The following is an 18,549-nucleotide window of genomic DNA, read 5'->3' as shown; positions in this document are numbered from 1 at the left end:
ATTGTGAGTGGACATTGAGTCTCAGGACTTTCAGTAGACTCAATGCCGCAGCTCCTCGGCCTCCTCCGATATGGGCAACAAGACACAGCGAGGAGCCGGGTCAGCAGTGTCTGGGCTTTCGGGAGATTGGCATCTTCATTGTAAGTCAGGGAAAACTTTCCCTACCGGCTCACAGTTTGTTTTTCCCAATGTGTGCTGAACAACTGCAGATTATTTTTAACGCCTTGGTGTACTGTGTCATCGTGACAAACTCCAGTAAGGATGGCCAAAGGACATCCTCCATCTTCACTGCAGTTGTGATCAAGCACATCACTCTTTCACACAGGATGACTAATTCTTCATCCGTTACTGGGTCTGGCTGATGATTGGGTGGTTCCAGGGTCCCTGAACCGACGGTTGCCGCACGCTGTTGGATGAGGAATTGCACCATTGCCTTACCTCCCTCGGGCTCAAGGTAACCTTGCTCGACCAAGACACAGATTACCTGGGCAATGAGCTTCTTCTCCCGATTGCTGCTCCTGTCAAGAAGGATTGGTTTTATTGCAGCCACAATCTGAGCCTTCTTCCTCTCCAAGTGCGATGACACCCATGTGATGAGGTGCTTCAGTACAGTCAGTGTTCCGACTCTCATTCGTTGGTCAGCGTTCTCTAACTGAGACAGGAGAAATTCCACTATTTCGTCTGCATAAGCTGGAGCCAGAACTCTGAAAGAGCGAAGGATCTCAGTCTGGTTCTTCAGAGCAAGATCATCAGTAGAGTCCAGCGAAACGCAAATCTGCTGGTGGAGCTGTTAAATCTGTGAGTTATCTAGTTAATTAAGACACAGACTAATTAATAACAATCAAAAACAGGTCTTTACTGGTTGGAGGTAGGGACTATTCTGAATACAAGATTACTGCACAGTGCTTATATACCGGTGTGTTCACCCCCGGTATTACGTCTACAGCAGCCTGAGAAAGTAGTACATCTCTTAAGGTGGAACAGGCTTAAGCTCTCTTAAGGTGGAACAGGTTACATACACAACACTCCTCCCTTCTTAGCTTTATAGTCATCCCCCCATTTAACCTAACGTAATAACAGATATACATATATAACTTCATGTTTAACGTAACATAATAACATATATACATATATAACTTCATGTCAAAACAGATCACAGATTCAGTCTCTGCGGAAAACAGTTCACAGATTCAATCTCTGTGGTGTAGTCGGTTCACGTTACTCATTCAATAGTCCTTTCATGGATTTAACAGCTTGAACTTCCGAACTGATTTGGCTCCGTTCGGAGGGACCACGTGTGTGATCTGGTAGAGGTGATAATAGTTCAGATGGGTCATCTTCTGTTTCGACTTTTCCTTTTCTGCTTCTTGGATCCTCTCTGGGCTCCACTGTCAGCTGCCAGCTGCATGCAAAGTTTCTCCTTCTCTTCCTCCTTTTTCAGTAGTAGCGCCACCATCTCCCGGTGTTTCTTAGACTTTTTGTGATTCATCATGGTTTCTGCACTTTGGGAGTTTTCATCACAAGCTGGGCAGACCAGGTCACTATAATATTCAGTGTCACTCAATAGGTCATGGTAATATTCGGTGTCGTCCTGATCTAGGCCAGCGAGAGGGTCTTCTATTTCCTCCATACCCAGCTGGGCGTTAGCCAGCTTTTGTTCCAAGTCCAGACATCTTTCCTGAAGAGACTTCTTCATGCGTACCTCTTCATCCAGCTTTTTCTGGGCTTTCAGCAAGTCGTTTACTAATGACCTCATTTGAGATTTTACTACTTCAACTTCTTTTGGAGATTGATTGATCGGACTATTCAATCCCTCTACCGGAGCAGCTGTTTCAGCGGTCTGTTGTTCTACGTTGACGTGAGTCAGCGTACTTTTGGCATCCAAGGGCTGCTCTGTTGCAGTCATCTCAGTCTGTGTTGCCACCTCAGCTCTTCCAATAACCTTTGAGAGCTCCGAACCCCTTTCGTTTGAATATTGAAGTTCGTGTTCAAGTTTTTCCCATTTCAGAGTCCTGTCCTTCAGCATATGCAGGAGTTGGCTGACCGTTAACTCCTCTGACATCAGACGTTTTGTGTGCTCCTGCTCCATTTTCTCCATCAGCTGCTTCTGTTGTCTTTCCAGATTCTCCAACTCTATATCAAAGAACTCTTTCATTGCATTCAACTCTTGCTCAAAACGGCGAAGCATTTGTTCTAATTGCTGTTGTAGTTTGAAATGGAGTTGAGTTCAAACCCGGTGTCCCTCAGGAATGGGCACATCAGTAGACTTGCCAGACTCAGAATCCACAGTTAAACTATGTTGTTGTTGCTCAGTGGAATTCTGTGCTGAAACTTTGTCTTTTGCACCTGAGTTGGGCTTACCATCATCCGTTCCAGAGTCTGGGCCGACTATCTTCACCGAGTTCTCACTCGTTATTGTTTGTAGGAAATGCCAGTCCATATTCATTTTCCTAATCCACTCCCGTCCTAGTAGTGGAGGACCTCCTTCAGATATCACATATAAGTCCATTATTTGACTGTCTTCGCCCTTGTGGACCACTGCAACCTCTATTTTCCCGATGGGGTACACTCTTTGCCCCGTGTATGTTTTCAATATAATCCCCGTATCCTGTAGGGGAATATGTTGGAATAACTTTCCGTAATCTTTCTTATTTATGACCGTCAATGCCGATCCAGTGTCCAATTCCAGTTTTACTTGGACTCCTTCTATCTGAAGAGTGACCCAAATTGTCTGGAGGTCTGCACCCTTACCAGCATTGAGTACTCTTAAGCTAGCCAGTTCATTACAGCTTAAGCTAGCCAGTTCATTACTGCTAGCGTCTGAATCGGACTCCTGTTTGGTCACCTTGTGTACCTTTGCGTATTTTCCTTGCGGTGACTTCTTGTTGCTGGTCTTCTTCCCTGACCTGCATACTCTAGCTATATGTCCAAGCCTACCACATGTTCTACATTCTTGGTTTTTAAACCAACACTGGTTCTGATCATGCGTTGTCTTTCCACAATGATAACATTTGACAGAACTCCACTCCAATTTGTTTGCACTGAGCTCCGGTGACCGTAGCTGCATTACTGCCGTGCCTCTCGCTGCGGCTTCGTGTGCTGCTGCCATAGTGGCCGCCTTCTCAAGCGTCAGCTCATTCTCCTCGAGCAGTCGCTTTTGTGTATCTTGTTTAAATAAACCACACACAAATTTGTCTCGTAGTGCATCTGTCAGTCCCGTTCCAAACTGACAATATTTCGCTAATTTACGCAATTCCAGCAAATATTCAGCATTGCTTTCATTCTGTAGTTGCCTTCTGTCGTAAAATTTAAATCGTTCCGCTAGCATCAGCGGCGTGGGGTTTAGATGATCTTTCAGGACAGTAACAATCTCATCGAACGTCTTATCCGCCAGTTCATCTGGTGATAACAGGTGTTTCAATTGCCCGTATGTCTTCGCACCCATTAAATTTAATAATGTTAGAGCTTTATCTTGGTCACGAATTTTATTGGCCTTACAATAATTTTTTACTCTTTCAACATATATGGCCCAATCTTCGATGTCACTATCAAAGGTGCTAATATTCCTGTGTTTAGGCATTGTAGTACTTTATCAGATTTGTAATTCCTCAGATGTTTTTTTTTTTACAATCAAAGATGGCGGCTTCCCGCTCTTGCTGTCGTCCTCCGCCCCCAAAATGGCGGTTTTCCCGCGCTTAGCGGTCTTCACCCGTCCCCCGACGCTGTCAGCCCGAGTGCAGCCCTTATCTGAAGATGCGATCGCTCTCGTGGCTCCCGGCCCTTATCTGAAGATGCGATCGCTCTCGCGGCTCCCGGCCCTTATCTGGAGATGCGATCGCTCTCGCGGCTCTCGGCCCTTATCAGGAGATGCGATCGCTCTGTTGAAACGCCTCCCGCTCGAAGCGGCTCTCGCGCCCTATTCCTCCGGCTCCCCCAGCCCCGTTCATGCGGCCAACGCGGTCGACTGCCTGTCGCGTCGCTGCCCGGCTCAGACAACGGCTTACCCACCACCAAGCTGGAGAAGAAGCTGACGGTCGCCGATGGAGGCTCCGAGGTCAGGATGTCTTCCAGTGGGGTGGAGAGGGTGGAAACCTCTCTGCAACGTCCTGGTTGTGGACGAAGCTGCCGTGGAGTGACTGCCGCAGGGTCCGAATCAGACTCGTCGCCAGTGTTAAATCTGTGAGTTATTTAGTTAATTAAGACACAGACTAATTAATAACAATCAAAAACAGGTCTTTACTGGTTGGAGGTAGGGACTATTCTGAATACAAGATTACTGCACAGTGCTTATATACCAGTGTGTTCACCCCCGGTATTACGTCTACAGCAGCCTGAGAAAGTAGTACATCTCTTAAGGTGGAACAGGCTTAAGCTCTCTTAAGGTGGAACAGGTTACATACACAACAGGAGCTTGTTAAGAAGGAGGTCCATTTGTGGTTTTAGCTTGAGACACTTTATCACTGTCACAACATCCATCTGATGCAGAAATGCACAGTTTGTAGCACTTTGCTGTATTTTGTCCAGCCCTGGGTTTCTGTGTTGTCATGGTTTTCATTGTGAGGCCAGGTTACATAAGCCCTTGGTTGTGATGTAGCCCTGGGTCATGTGCCCATATAAGTCCTGCCAGCTCTTTGTGGCAGTTTAAGGTGGGTGCTGGGGTTAAGGCCCAGACCTGAGACACAGACCACATGGACAAGGCAACATTCCCAACCCTTGGCAGCCATATTGGATTGAGCAGCTGTTTGTTCCTAATGAAGAACCCACCGCACCACAGACACTCAAAGTACTTGTGGCCAAAGATGAGGAAGTGGGAGTGTAGGACAGACATTTCCAGCAGAATTGCCCCAAATTGGGATCTTCATGTGTCAGGGATTGAAGCTGCTTAATGATGTCATCAGGAAGTTGCTGTGACATCAGAGCGCTCCATTGTGACATCAGAGCGGTCCATTCTGACATCAGAGCAGCCCGTTGTGACATCAGAGCGGCCCGTTGTGACATTTGTTCCGCTCTTGTCTCCTTTAAATTCTTGTCTATTGCCAACCACCCCGGATTTCTCACCCACATATCCGCCCTGCTTTCGTCCTTCAGCCTCTGCAGTCAGTGACTCCTCATCCTCGCTCATTTCAATCTCCATCTCAACTCCCCTTGTCCTTTCTCCTCTGATTTTACTGCCCTCCTGTTGTCCTACTCATCACGTCCAGCCCTCTACTATGCCGTCTCTCCTGGCCTCACTGCTTGCATGGTCTCAATCACTGACAAGGCCATCTCTGACCATTCATTTTATCACCCATATCCCCCTACCATCTTCCAACCCTATTTCTATCTGTGTCCACCCCTGCAAAAAGCTCTTACAGGAAGAGAGGAACATTGGGGACAGAAGGAGGCCATTCAGCCCCTCGGGTGTTCTCTGCCATTCAGTGAGATCCTGGCTGATCTGTACCTCAACTCCACTCCCCCACCATTGCTCCATGTGCCTTCATAACCTCACCCAACAAAGACCCATCAGTCTGATTTCACTGATCAACGATTGATGTCGCCCCATTATGCAGCACCTATTCAGATAGAGGTCTGTCGCTCTCCACTCACTCAGCAACAACCACAACAACTTATATTAACAGAGCGTCTTTAAAGCAGTAAAACGTCCCAAGGTGCTTCACAGGAGTTTCATTAAACTAAATTTGGCACCGAGCCAAACAGGGAGAAATTAGGTCAGGTGACCAGAAGCTTGGTCAAAGAGGTAGCATTTACGGAGCGTCTTAAAGAGGGAAAGAGAGGTGGAGAGGTGGAGAGATTTAGGGAGGGAATTCCAGAGCTTAGGGCCTTGGCATCTGAAGGCACGGCCGCCAATGGTGGAGCGATTAAAATCAGGGATGTTCAAGATGCCAGAATTAGAGGAATGCAGATATCTCGGGGGGTTGTGGGGCTGGAGGAGATTACAGAGATAGGGAGGGGAGAGGCCATGGAGGGATTTGAAAACAAGGATGAGAATTTTAACATTGAGGCGTTGCTTAACCACGAGCCAAAGTAGGCCAGCGAGCACAGGGGTGATGGGTGAATGGGACTTGCTGTGGGTTAGGACACGGGCAGCCGAGATTGGATGACCTCAAGTTGGCGTAGGGTAGAACGTGGGAGGCCAGCCAGGAGTGCGTTGGAATAGTCAAGCCGAGAGTTAACAAAGGCATGGATGAGAGTTTCAGCAGCGGACAAGCTGCGGCAGGGACAGAGGTGGGCGAGAGTGCTACCCACAGAGCCACGAATGACACTAAATAATTGTACATTTCTATAATCAAATGTCTTTCAATTGAACAAGAGAATATGTTTGACCAGCCTGAGGGAGGGGCAGGGGGAATGGGAAGGTTTATCATCTCACTCTGTCACTTTTTCCAGTCTCTTGACCTCTGACCGACATACAGTGACAAGTATTAAGATGCTCGATCTCTCGTCTCTCGTCAGTCTGGGTTGCAGTTGGAGGGCTACAGTTGGCCCCAGGATAGGAAGGAGATAAATATCAGTCAGGGTCACATTCTTGATCAATATCCAGAGACTCCAGCTGACAAGTGTACAAGTGTCTGTCAGGAGATGACAACATACAAACATCAGCACAAAAGGGTGAATCATACACCTATTCAGGTGAGATAGGTCAGTGCCGGCATCGGACAAAACCTGGTCAGGTACAGGACGGGTTAGATACAGAGTAAAGCTCCCTCTACACTGTCCCATCAAACACTCCCAGGGCACGTACAGTGCGGGTTAGATACAGAGTAAAGCTCCCTCTACACTGTCCCATCAAACACGCCCAGGGCACGTACAGTAGGGGTTAGATACAGAGTAAAGCTCCCTCTACACTGTCCCATCAAACACTCCCAGGGCAGGTACAGCACGGGTTAGATACAGAGTAAAGCTCCCTCTACACTGTCCCATCAAACACTCCCAGGGCAGGTACAGTACGGGTTAGATACAGAGTAAAGCTCCCTCTACACTGTCACCATCACCGTCTAAAGGGCAATGAGGGATGGGCAATAAAAGCTGGCTTGTCAGCGATGCCCACTGGTTTATGCAAATAGATTACGAGTTAGATGTACCTGCCCTGGGAGTGTTTGATGGGCCAGTGTAGAGGGAGCTTCACTCTGTATCTAACCCGTGCTGTACCTGCCCTGGGAGTGTTTGATGGGCCAGTGTAGAGGGAGCTTCACTCTGTATCTAACCCGTGCTGTACCTGCCCTGGGAGTGTTTGATGGGCCAGTGTAGAGGGAGCTTTACTCTGTATCTAACCCGTGTTGTACCTGCCCTGGGAGTGTTTGATGGGCCAGTGTAGAGGGAGCTTCACTCTGTATCTAACCCGTGCTGTACCTGCCCTGGGAGTGTTTGCTGGGACAGTGTAGAGGGAACTTTACTCTGTATCTAACCCGTGCTGTACCTGCCCTGGGAGTGTTTGATGGGACAGTGTAGAGGGAGCTTTACTCTGTATCTAACCCGTGTTGTACCTGCCCTGGGAGTGTTTGATGGGACAGTGTAGAGTGAGCTTTACTCTGTAACTAACCCGTGCTGTACCTGCACCGGGAGTGTTTGGTGGGACAGTGTAGAGGGAGCTTTACTCTTTATCTAACCTGTGCTGTACCTTCCCTGGGAGTGTTTGATGCGACAGTGTGGAGGGAGCTTTACTCGGTATCTAACCCATCCTGTAACAGCGCTGGGAGTGTTTGAGGGGAAAGTGTAGAGGGAGCTTTACTCTGTATCTAACCTGTGCAGTACCTGCCCTGGGAGTGTTTGATGGGACAGTTCAGAGGGAGCTTTACCCTGCATCTAACCCGTGCTGTACCTGCCCTGGGAGTGTTTGATGGGACAGTGTAGAGTGAGCTTTACTCTGTAGCTAACCCGTGCTGTACCTGCCCTGGGAGTGTTTGATGGGGCAGTGTAGAGGGAGCTTTATTGGGCCAGAAATTCGGGTCCAAATGCGTGAGTACGGTCTGGGTACTCACGCATCTGGCCGGTGGAAATGCCGGCGTTCAGCATGCACAGCGCATGCGGGGAACGCCGGCATTTCCAGTCCTCTGAACGAAGAGGTTCAGAGGCACAGCGCGTGCGACTGCACAGGCAGCGCTTGCGCAGTGAACTTCGTCGATTTCATTCATGGATTCAGTGAGGGTAAGTCCTTACAAGTTACACTTGAAAAAAGCATGTGTAAAGTTGTTCCAAGGCTGCGGAGGAAGATATATTTTATCGTGGAGCTTCTGAAAGGCAATATTTTTGTTTGGGAAAGGGAGGGAAGTTATTTTAAGAAATTTTAAGTAAGTTTTAAAGTTTAAATTTTTTTTTTTAAACGGGTTTTCAGAACGATAGGTAGAAGGAGCAATTGTGGCTGTGTGAAATGAATGTGAAAATGAGTGTTCTAAAATGAGTAATGTAACATTTCCAGCACTTTTAAGAAAGAAACTTTTCATCAGTAATAAGTAATTATGTATGTATGTCCGCATATATTCCTTTACGTATATGTATGTATGTTTTATATTCCTTTACTTATGTGTATGAATGTATGTTTTTAATTATGATTTTCCAATAAGTTACTTTCTCTGAAAGTCATAATTAAATAATACATTCATACACATAAGTAAAGGAATATATACATAACACGCAAAGGAATATATACAGACATACATACTTTCAGAAGCTCCACGATAAGAAATATCTTCCTCCGCAGCCTCTGGAGCAACTGTACCCATGCTTTTTTCATGTGTAAGTTGTAAGGGCTTGACCTCACTGAAAGCATGAATGAAAGCGGCGAATTTTACTGCGCACGCGTTCTGCCTCTGAACCCCTTCGTTCAGAGGACAGGAAATGCCGGTTTTCCCCGCATGCGCTGTGCATGCTGAAAACCGGCATTTCCTCCGGCCAGACGCGTAAGTACCCCGACCGTACTCGCGCATTTGGAAGGGAATTACTGGGCCAACATTTTACATGTCAATAAAATGAAAAATTTAACAATTGCACGATTTGCCCCCTCGCATCTGCGACTGAGGGTCCAAGGAGGTGCATTGCGCAAGAGGTCATCGTCATACGTATCCTCACACTGTTCCCTTTCGGGAACTGTATGAAGTGGTGGAAGGATTTATGGCCGTGATTAACGCTCATTCCGTGACCGTAACCATCTTTGAACCAGCCATTAGGGTGGTTAGTCCTATGGCGTGAGGGTTTTACGGGCTCCCACAACCCATCTGAGGGGGGGGGCGCCACCCACACCCACGGACGCAAGTATCCCGCTGGATGTCCACCCAGAATTTATAGTTGGAGCTCCGACTCCACTTGCCGGGACTGTCTGGAGTGGGGTTCGAAACCCTACTCCTTCTGGCCCAGCGGCGGGGATGCTTACTGCTACGCAAAAGGCCCACTCCGCACAAAAGGTGACACCCATACGTTTCCTGCGCCTTTTCCCTCCCCGTGACTGGAGCCCTATGCTGCCACTTGAAAGGCCAAGCTATCATCTGCCCTTTTTGCGGCCCCTTTGACTTCTCATTACCAATGATGAGCAGGCGCTGCGCCTCCACCTCCTTGAGGAGATTGCTGAGGTCATCATCAGTTCAATTGTGAGTTCTTTTAATGCTGTGAATTGTGCTCATTCCAGGCATTTCACGTTGCTAATCGGATTGGGCCTTTGGCATAGCGGTAGGATCCCCGCCGCTGGGCCAGATCAGGGTAGGGTTTCGAACCCCGCTCCAGACAGTCCCGGCAAGTGGAGTCGGAGCTCCGGCTCTAAATTCTGGGTTGACATCCAGTGGGATATTTGCGTCCGTGGGTGTGGGTGGCCCCCCCTCCTTGTATAGCTTGTGGGAGCCCGTAAAACCCTCCCGCCATAGGACTAACCGCCCTAATGGCTGGTTCAAAGATGGTTACGGTCACGGAATGAGCGTTAATCATGGCCATAAATCCTTCCACCACTTCATACAGTTCCCCAAAGGGAACAGTGTGAAGACACGTATGACGACGACATTGCTAAATAAATAAATGGAATTAAAAAAATTCTTTTAGGGCTTTTAAAAGTCTTTAAATTGCTTTAATTCTGTTTAAAACTACTTCAGATTCTTCAAAATAATGTAAACGTTTTTAAAAGTTTATAGAAGTTACCAAAATCTTCAAAAAACTTCCAAAAACCTATTTAAACTGCTGCTTTGCATGTAAAAATGCTTAGCAGCTTGGCAGAAACATTGGGGGCGTGTCCTGTTAAACTGAGACCTCAAGTGGCGTGTCTCAGTTGCACAGCGCGCTACAGGCTTCGCGCTGGCTGCACTCCTGGGCGGCGTGACGTCATATGCTGCCCGGGATTCTTCTTTTTCAAAATCGAATTCCAAGCATCCCTGGAGGTCAACGGCCAGCACGTCGGGTAAGTGCATATCGGGGCCTTGCACGCGCGGCAAGCCCCCGATCTGAATTTCTGGCCCATTCTTTATTGAACCTGTGCTGTACCTTCCCTGGGGGTGTTTGATGCGACAGTGTAGAGTGAGCTTTACTCTGTATCTAACCCGTGCTGAACTTGCCCTGGGAGTGTTTGACGGAACTATGTAGATGGAGCTTTACCCTGTATCGAACACATGATGTACCTGCCCTGGGAGTGTTTGCTGGGACAATGTAGAGGGAGCTTTACCCTGTATCGAACACATGATGTACCTGCCCTGGGAGTGCTTGATGGGACAGTGTAGACGGAGCTTTACTCTGTATCTGACCCGTGCTGAACCTGCCCTGAGACTGTTTGATGGGGCAGTGTAGAGGGAGCTTTACTCTGTATCTAACCCGTGCTGTACCTACCCTGGGAGTGTTTGATGGGGCACTGCTTCAGGAGAAGCAACTGTTGAACTAGTGTAAAGGATCACCGATACTCCAGTGTAAAGCGGCTATTGCTGCAGCTCAGTTATGCTTGAAATCCCGCGAGCTTTTGTGTTCCTTGTATTTGACTCGATCCCGCCCAGATTCAGCTGTTATCAGGGCAGGAACTCCCCGCTAGTGTAAGAAATAGTTGCAGTTCGACTGTGGGAAATTATTGGAAGCTGAACTTGGTTTTGGAAATTAAATACTGTTTGAGTACCTAGACCTCAGAGTTCCTGGCTGTGGATGGTCAGAACTACCAGATGTGCATCTTTCGAGAAGCAGCGGTTTAAACTATCACCTGGTGGCAGCAAAACTGTTTTAAAAGCAAAATTCAGGCTGTGCATTTAGACAGACAGTTGATATGCTACAAATGGTCTCTGTTCCCTTGCTTAGAGGGAATTCCTGCTCTTGATCCCCAACCTCTGGAAGGTGCCTGCATGTGGAAGTTAGCTGAGGACAGCATATGGCTCGAGTATCAACCTTCCTGGTTAAATATCCACTGATAACTCGGGCTAGAGTTCCTTTTCCCGCCCCTATAGGGTCGTAGCTGGACTTCAGACCTGACCAAGGCCCAGTGTCCCAGATAGTTGGTCATTATCTATGATTGATGGGCTTCCAGCGGCAACCGTGGCTAACAAAAGTTAAAGACAGTATCAGATCAATGGAAGAGGCTTATAATGTTGCCAAAAAGAGTAGCAAGCCTGAGGATTGGGAGGATTTTAGAATTCAGCAAAGGAGGACCAAGAAATTGATTAAAAAAAAGGGGAAATAGAACATGAGAGTAAACTAGCAAAGACATAAAAACAGATTATAAAAGCTTCTATAGATATGTAAAAAGGAAAAGATTGGAGAGAGTAAGTGTGGGTCCCTTACAGGCCGAGACAGGAGAAATTATAATGGGGAATAAGGAAATGGCAGAGAAATTAAACAAATACTTTGTGTCTGTCTTCACAGAAGAAGACACAAAAAACATTCCGGAAATAGTGGGGAACCAAAGCTCAAGTGAGAATGAGGAACTGAAAGAAATTAGTATTCGTAAAAAAATTGTCCTGGAGAAATAAATAGGACTAAAAGCCGACAAATCCCCTGGACCTGATGGCCTACATCCTAGGGCTTTGAAAGAGTTGTCTACAGTTAGTGGATGTATTGGTATTGATCTTCCAGAATTCCCTAGATTCTAGAACGGTTCCCGCGAATTGGAAGGTAGCAAATGTAACCCCGCTGTTCAAGAAAGGAGGGAGAGAGAAAACGGGGAACTACAGACCAGTTCGCCTGACATCAGTAGTAGGGAAAATGCTAGAATCTATTATTAAGGATGTGGTAACAGGGCACTTAGAAAATAATAATAGGATTGGGCAGAGTCAACACAGATTCATGAAAGGGAAATCGTGTTTGACAAATCTGTTAAGAGTTTTTTGAGGTTGTAACTAGCACGGTAGATAAGAGGGAACCAGTGGGTGTGGTGTATTTGGATTTTCAGAAGGCATTCAATAAGGTGTCACACAAGAGGTTATTACACAAAATTAGAGCTCATGGGATTGTGGATTGGTTAACAGACAGAAAACAGAGGGTAGGAATAAACGGGTCATTTTATGGTTGGCAGGCTGTAACTAGTGGGGTACCGCAAGGATCAGTGCTTGGGTCCTCGGCTATTTACAATCTATATCAATGATTTAGATGAGGGGACCGAGTGTAATGTATCCAAGTTTACTTATGATACAAATCTAGATGGGAAAGTAAGTTGTGAGGGGGATACAAAGAGGCGGCAAAGGGTTATAGACAGGTTACGTGAGTGAGCAAGAACATGGCAGATGGAATATAATCTGGAGAAATGTGAAGTTGTCAGGAAAAATAGAAAAGCAGAATATTTTGTAAATGGTGAGAGATTGGGAAATGTAGATATTCACAGGGACCTGGGTGTCCTTGTACACAAATCACTGAAAGTTAACGTGCAGGTACAGAAAGCAATTAGGAAAGCAAATGGTATGTTGGCCTTTGTTACGAAAGGATTGGAGCATAAGCGGGAAAAATTGGGTTGCTTTGTGCCTCCTGTTAGCGCCCTGTGCCTCCGGCAATGACGTCATCGACGTGCGCAGCGCCCCAGCCACAGACTTCGCTCGCGTCCCCTGACCTACCACCGGACGATATGTCCGACAGGGTCAGGGTGCTGTGTTTGCAGGGTCACTCCTCTTGAGTGCCGGGCTCTTTTGCCGGTACCCCTCTCCCCGGTGGCCCAGCTAGGCCCCTCCCCTTTAATCAGGGGAGGGAGGCCTGCAGTACCGCGGCGTTACAGGCCGACGCGGGTGGCGCTGCTGCACATAGTGCCACTATATTGAATGGGAGCGCCCCAAGAGGGAGGGGGAGCGCTTCCAGTAGCGCCACACCTCCTGCTTGGGGTGCTATCGTTCCATTCCCAGCGTGGAGGCACTAACTTTTTTGGGGTGCTAAAAGTAGACCACACCTGGAGTATTGTGTACAATTTTAGTCTTCTCACCATGGAACAATATACTTGCCTTAGAGGGAGTGCATCGAAGGTTCACCAGACTGATTCCTGGGATGGGGGGATTGTCCTATGAGGAGAGATTGAGGAGATTAGGCCCATATTTCCTAAAATTTAGAAGTGATCTCATTGACACAGACAAAATTCTAAAGGGGCTTGACAGGGTAGATACAGGGAGGATGTATCCTGTGGCTGGTGAGTTTAGAACGAGGGGTTCTTCACTCAGAGGGTGGTGAATTTTTGGAATTCTCTACCCCAGAGGGCTGTGGAGGCTCAGTCGTTGAGTTTATTCAAGACAAAGATCGATAGATTTTTGGATATTAAGGGAATCAAGGGATATGGGGATTGTGCAGGAAAGTGGAGTTGAGGTTGATGATCAGCCATGATCTCATTGAATGGCGGAGCAGGCTCGAGGGGCCGAATGGCCGACTCCTGCTCCTATCTCTTATGTTTTTTATGGATTGCCATCCCTCCAGGATTTTCTGGAGTCTCCAGGAATTGAAGATTAATCTCCAGGTCACTGCTTGGAGAAACCCGGGCATTAAAAAAATAATTTTCTTCCAACACTTTTGTTTATTAGTTATCAAAATGTTGGAGTTGGCTAAGAAATGGCTGTTTGACTGACAGCCAACTGGGTAATGAAGAGTCTATTTGCTTTGAAATTGGCACGGGGATGCATTGCCTTGTGAGAATGGCCATGTAGGTCGACCAATGGGGGAAGCGTCGAGGGTGGTTGGAGGGCAGAGGTCATGTGATAAAACCTGCAGGATTACATCCAGCCAGAGTTGGCGACTCTGGGGAACCCGCCTGTGGCCCAGAGGAGAACCCAGGCAGTATTGCAGCAGTGGAGGAGGTGGCAGACCAGGCTACAGTGGCAGGAGGGCCTTAAAGGCTGAAGCTAATCGTCTAATGAAGGGCCCAGCCAAGGCTTTGGGGCCTTCCCGCTGGTCCCAGTGAACGGCAGTAAGAGGGGCAGCAAGAAGGAAATGGGCTAGGAGCTTGCCAGCTCTCTCCACTGGCATTATGATGTAACAGGCACAGAGGGGCTGCCCAGCAGGAGCCCCAGTGCCAGCGGGGACAGGGTAGTATGGTCAGTGGGGAGGTGGTGGTAGGTGTCGTCACCCGATTTTCCGTTTCCACTGCCATCCCACCCGATTTGGATTGGCCTCTTCATCACTGATATATTACAGATGAGGAAGGCCACCTTAATCCATCCATCCAGAATGAGCCAACTACGGAAGGAGGAAGGGTTAGTGATGTTGGTTGAGGGATAAATATTGGCCCCAGGACATCGGGGGCGTGAATGTTTCCAGGGCACTACTTTTAGCGCCCTGGCGAGGCTGGCGCCCCAAGCGGGGCTATACTCAATTTCTCCCCCCTAATCTACAAATCCAAAATGTTGATAAATGAGAAATTGTGTCGGGTGTGGGGGTTTTCAGTGCCTTTGGTACCAAACAGTAGTGTCAGTGCCTTCAGAAGAGGGGGAATATTGGGAAAAAATGACAAAGCTCCATTTTCTTAAAATTTTAATATAATTTTCACAAATATATAGAAACCTAACATTAACAGCAATGTTAGCTCTTTGTTACAGCTACATTCTATAGCTCCATACACACATAATCACATTTATCCAGAGGCTCCTTGTGCTGTTGCTGCTGCAGCTCCTCAAAGTGATAAGAAACTTCATTCACCATGGATGATATCAGTGCATAGACCTGTGAGGGGAGAAACCAAGTGAGAGTTCATGAACGATGAGCTGCATACATCTCAGCGAGAGGCTGGGTCATCAATGGGCAGTGAGGGGAGGGGGGAAGAGAGCGAGGGGCAGAGGAAAAGACCAAACCAGCCAAGGACAGAATCAAAAATAACTGAAAATGCTGGAAACACTCAGCAGGCCAGGCAGCATCCGTGGAGAGAGGAACAGAGTTAACGGGCCCGATTTTCTGGATCATGCGGGAAATGTTCGGGTTCCCCGAATGTGGGGTTCCGAACCGAAAAAAAATGGGTCAGCCAGCTGCACGCAATTTTCCCTCAAGTGGCCAATTAAGTTCCAGTGTGTGGGCACCCTTGCTAATTGTCCATTTCCAGTCAGAAGGCCCCACAGTATGATGTCATCATTCGTGGTGCTTTTAAAGTGTCCAGCAAGCTTCTCCACCTCTGCAGGCTTCTCAACCACTCTTGCACAATGGCAGAGGAGCCTGCACCAGCTGCTGCCAGCGGCAGAGGCCGAGCTGCCGCCAAATTCAACGAGAAATCACTGCAGACCTTGGTGGATGGGGTAAGGGCCCACAGGGAGGTCCTCTACCCTCGCTCAGGGAGGAAGAGGCCTCCCAAAGAGTCCAGGGCTGCCTGGATGGAGGTGGCAGCAGAGGTAATCTCTCTGGGAGTCACCCGTCGCACCTGGATGCAGTGCAGGAAGCGCTTCCATGACCTTCACTGCACAGGGAAAGTAAGTACGAAGTTTCCATCACCCTCAACCTGATCCCCATTGCCTTTCCCCAACAGCACTCAGCTTCAGCAATCTCTTCCTCCACATACCACTTCACAGTCACATCCATGCACCCTTACCCATTCCGTATCTCTCTATGCTCACATTCACATAACTATTCCACCATGCAGCCCTCACACTGCCTCTCACTCTGATGCTTGGAACACAACTGACAACACATAGGGAGGGCCCTTGGTCTTGCAGCCTCAGAACACCTTTGTCTCCTTCTAAGTATCTATGCTATGCAATCTCTACACTCACTCCTGCACTCTCACTCAAACTCCACTTGTCTCTCTCATTGCAGGAAAAGAGAGCTCACAATAGACGAGAGCGTGCGAGGACTGGAGGAGGACCACCCTCAGTCGCCCACCTGAGCCCCTGGGAGGAAGCAGTGATGGAGATTGCTGGGGCTGACATGTCTGTGGATGCTGGGGCAGGAGCGACAGGAGCAAGCCCGCAAGCTGGTGACAGAATAGTTCCCCATCTCGCTCATTGACATAGCATGAGTTGCTGATATGATTGTGAAACCACATCATTTGGACTTATGAGCATATGCCAAATCCAATGTGCAAGTAGCCTTGCCATCACATCTCTAGCTCTTTCCTTTACTCCCCCACAGGACCATCCGGTGCCCCCGTCGCCACTGCCGAGGAGGAAGAGGCTTTGCAGCCAGACTCCTCAGAGGAAGCTTCAGCCTCTGAGGGCGCAGCGTCAGCAGAAGTAAGCGCACCCAGCACCAGCGCAGACACTCACACCTCAGTGGGACCTTCGGGACATAGAGTAGAGTCGTCACCTGGTGTATCACAGCTCACAAGTGAGCATCAGCAGATTGTGGAGACGGACAGCAGTGGAGAGTCCTCGTCGGAGGGCGCAGGGCTCTGCCAGCTCAGCTCAGCTGCATGTCGACCCTATGCCTCTGCGTCCATCCGCAAGAGAGGAGGTGATGGATCTCCATGCACAGATGCAGGAGTCCCTGGGAGGTTTTGGGTTTTGTCTCCAGGGTCACTGCGAGTGTGGAGCGAATGGAGGAGTCCATGGCGAGCACGAGCAGAGCCTTATTGGAGTCATCAAAGCATCACCACGGAAAGGATGGCTACCTCCGTGGCAATGCTGGCTGCAGCCGAAGAGAGGAGGGCTGCAGCAGAGGAGAGGAGGGCTGCGGCCATGGAGGAGCTTAGTTGCCAGGGTGTCGAAAACATGGTGAGTGCTCTGAATAGAATGGCATCTCTTGAGGAGCGATGGGCATCTATTGAGCACTGAAACCAGACCTTCATGGAAGTCCCTCTGAGCAGGACTTCCAGTGCTGAGACGAGTCCCCATGGCCCCCCTGATGTGCAGCAAGGTGCTCTCCAGCCACTTGCAGGTGCTGAGGGGGAGCTGACCCATGAGAGGGAGGTTGTTGGCACACCTCAAGGAAGTGGGGGCTCCACTCCACGCGCTCACACTTCCATGCTATTTCAGAGCCCTCGGTCAGAGGCCCGCCGGAGTCCACACCCCAGTGAGATAGGAGTCTCAGGCCCTGCACAGCCGCAGGAGCAGCAGACTGCTGGCGAGCCCTCACAGGTTCGCCACCCCAGAGGACACCCGTCAAAGGTGTCAAGACAGGCGCAGCAGGAAAGTGAGCAAGGGGCCTCCACATCTGCTGAAGCCACAGGGGTACCACTACGTAGGAACACGCGTAAGAGAAAAATAAAGCACCACTAATCACAAGGGTAGTCACTTGGGTGAAAAGTCTTGTAAATAGTTTTAATGCCATCATTTTCCTGTACATAAAACATCTGGTGGCAACTGCTGCAGTTTTGGCGTCTGTCATTTGGTGAATGGGGATATCACATAGAGGCCTTAGGATAACTTGCAGATGTCAGCAAGCTGGTCAAATAGGTAGGAATGTGCAGGCATGGGCCACTGTCCATGGTCAGTTAAGAAGCAGTGAGGCTGCAGTGTTTGATGTACCAGGCTACGCAAATCTGCCCAGGGCGAGTGCGTTCCTTGCATTCCGCCCAGCAATGTCCTCGCGCACTGGTGCCGCTGGTTGGCGGGCCTCTGCAGGATGCTCGTTTCCGTCCTCCTCCTCCTCCTCCTCCGCATCATCCTCATCCGAGGCGGCTCTGTGAGGAGCCTCTTGGTTCTGCGGAATCGGCAAGCCACGACGCTGTGCCATGTTGTGAAGCACACAGCATACCACGACGATTTTGGAGACCCTGGCTGATGAGTACTGTAGGGCTCCAACTGAGCTATCGAGGCATCTGAAGTGCATCTTCAGCAATCCAATGGTTTGCTCGATAATGCATCTGGTGGTAATGTGGCTGGAGTTGTAGCGCTCCTCAGCTTCGCTGGCTGGTCTCCTCAACAGCGTCATTAGCCAAGAGTGCAGGGGATATCCCTTGTCTCCAAGTGGCCATCCTTGAAGTTCGCTTGGCGGACTGAATAGCAGAGGCACAGTAGACTGGCGCAGTATGAAGGAGTCATGGCAGCTGCCAGAGAACCTAGCACAAACATGTAAAGTCACCTTCTTGTGGTCACACACCAGCTGAACGTTAAGGGAGTGGAAGCCTTTGCGGTTGACAAAAACTCCTGGATTGCGGTGGGGTGCCCTAAGGGCCACATGTGTGCAGTCAATGACGCCCTGCACCCTTGGAAAGTCTGCCAGCTGAGCTAATCCAAGCACTCGCGCCCTCACACTTGGGCGATCCCTGGTGAAATG

The 18,549-nt window shown here is 48.8% G+C and overlaps 2 protein-coding genes across 4 annotated transcripts in view; one reads left to right on the top strand and one right to left on the bottom strand.

The window, feature by feature from the left end:
* mrps7 (mitochondrial ribosomal protein S7) overlaps positions 1–18,549 on the top strand; it is a 1,172,241-nt gene that overhangs the window by 914,491 nt on the left and 239,201 nt on the right. The gene's annotated exons all lie outside the window — the stretch shown is intronic.
* Positions 14,869–18,549, bottom strand: part of mycbpap (mycbp associated protein) — a 195,012-nt gene continuing 191,331 nt past the window's right edge. For all 3 annotated transcript variants that reach the window (XM_085963210.1, XM_085963211.1, XM_085963212.1), the window contains one exon: positions 14,869–15,072. In XM_085963210.1, the coding sequence (XP_085819336.1) occupies positions 14,956–15,072 (117 nt within the window). In that variant the 3' untranslated portion in view covers positions 14,869–14,955. The remainder of the gene's footprint in view (positions 15,073–18,549) is intronic.

The sequence above is a fragment of the Somniosus microcephalus genome, chromosome 21 (assembly GCF_052327205.1).
Source record: "Somniosus microcephalus isolate GS21.2 chromosome 21, FLI_Smic_1.0, whole genome shotgun sequence".
Lineage (NCBI taxonomy): Eukaryota > Metazoa > Chordata > Chondrichthyes > Squaliformes > Somniosidae > Somniosus > Somniosus microcephalus.
This window is presented reverse-complemented; position numbering and strand designations above follow the sequence as displayed.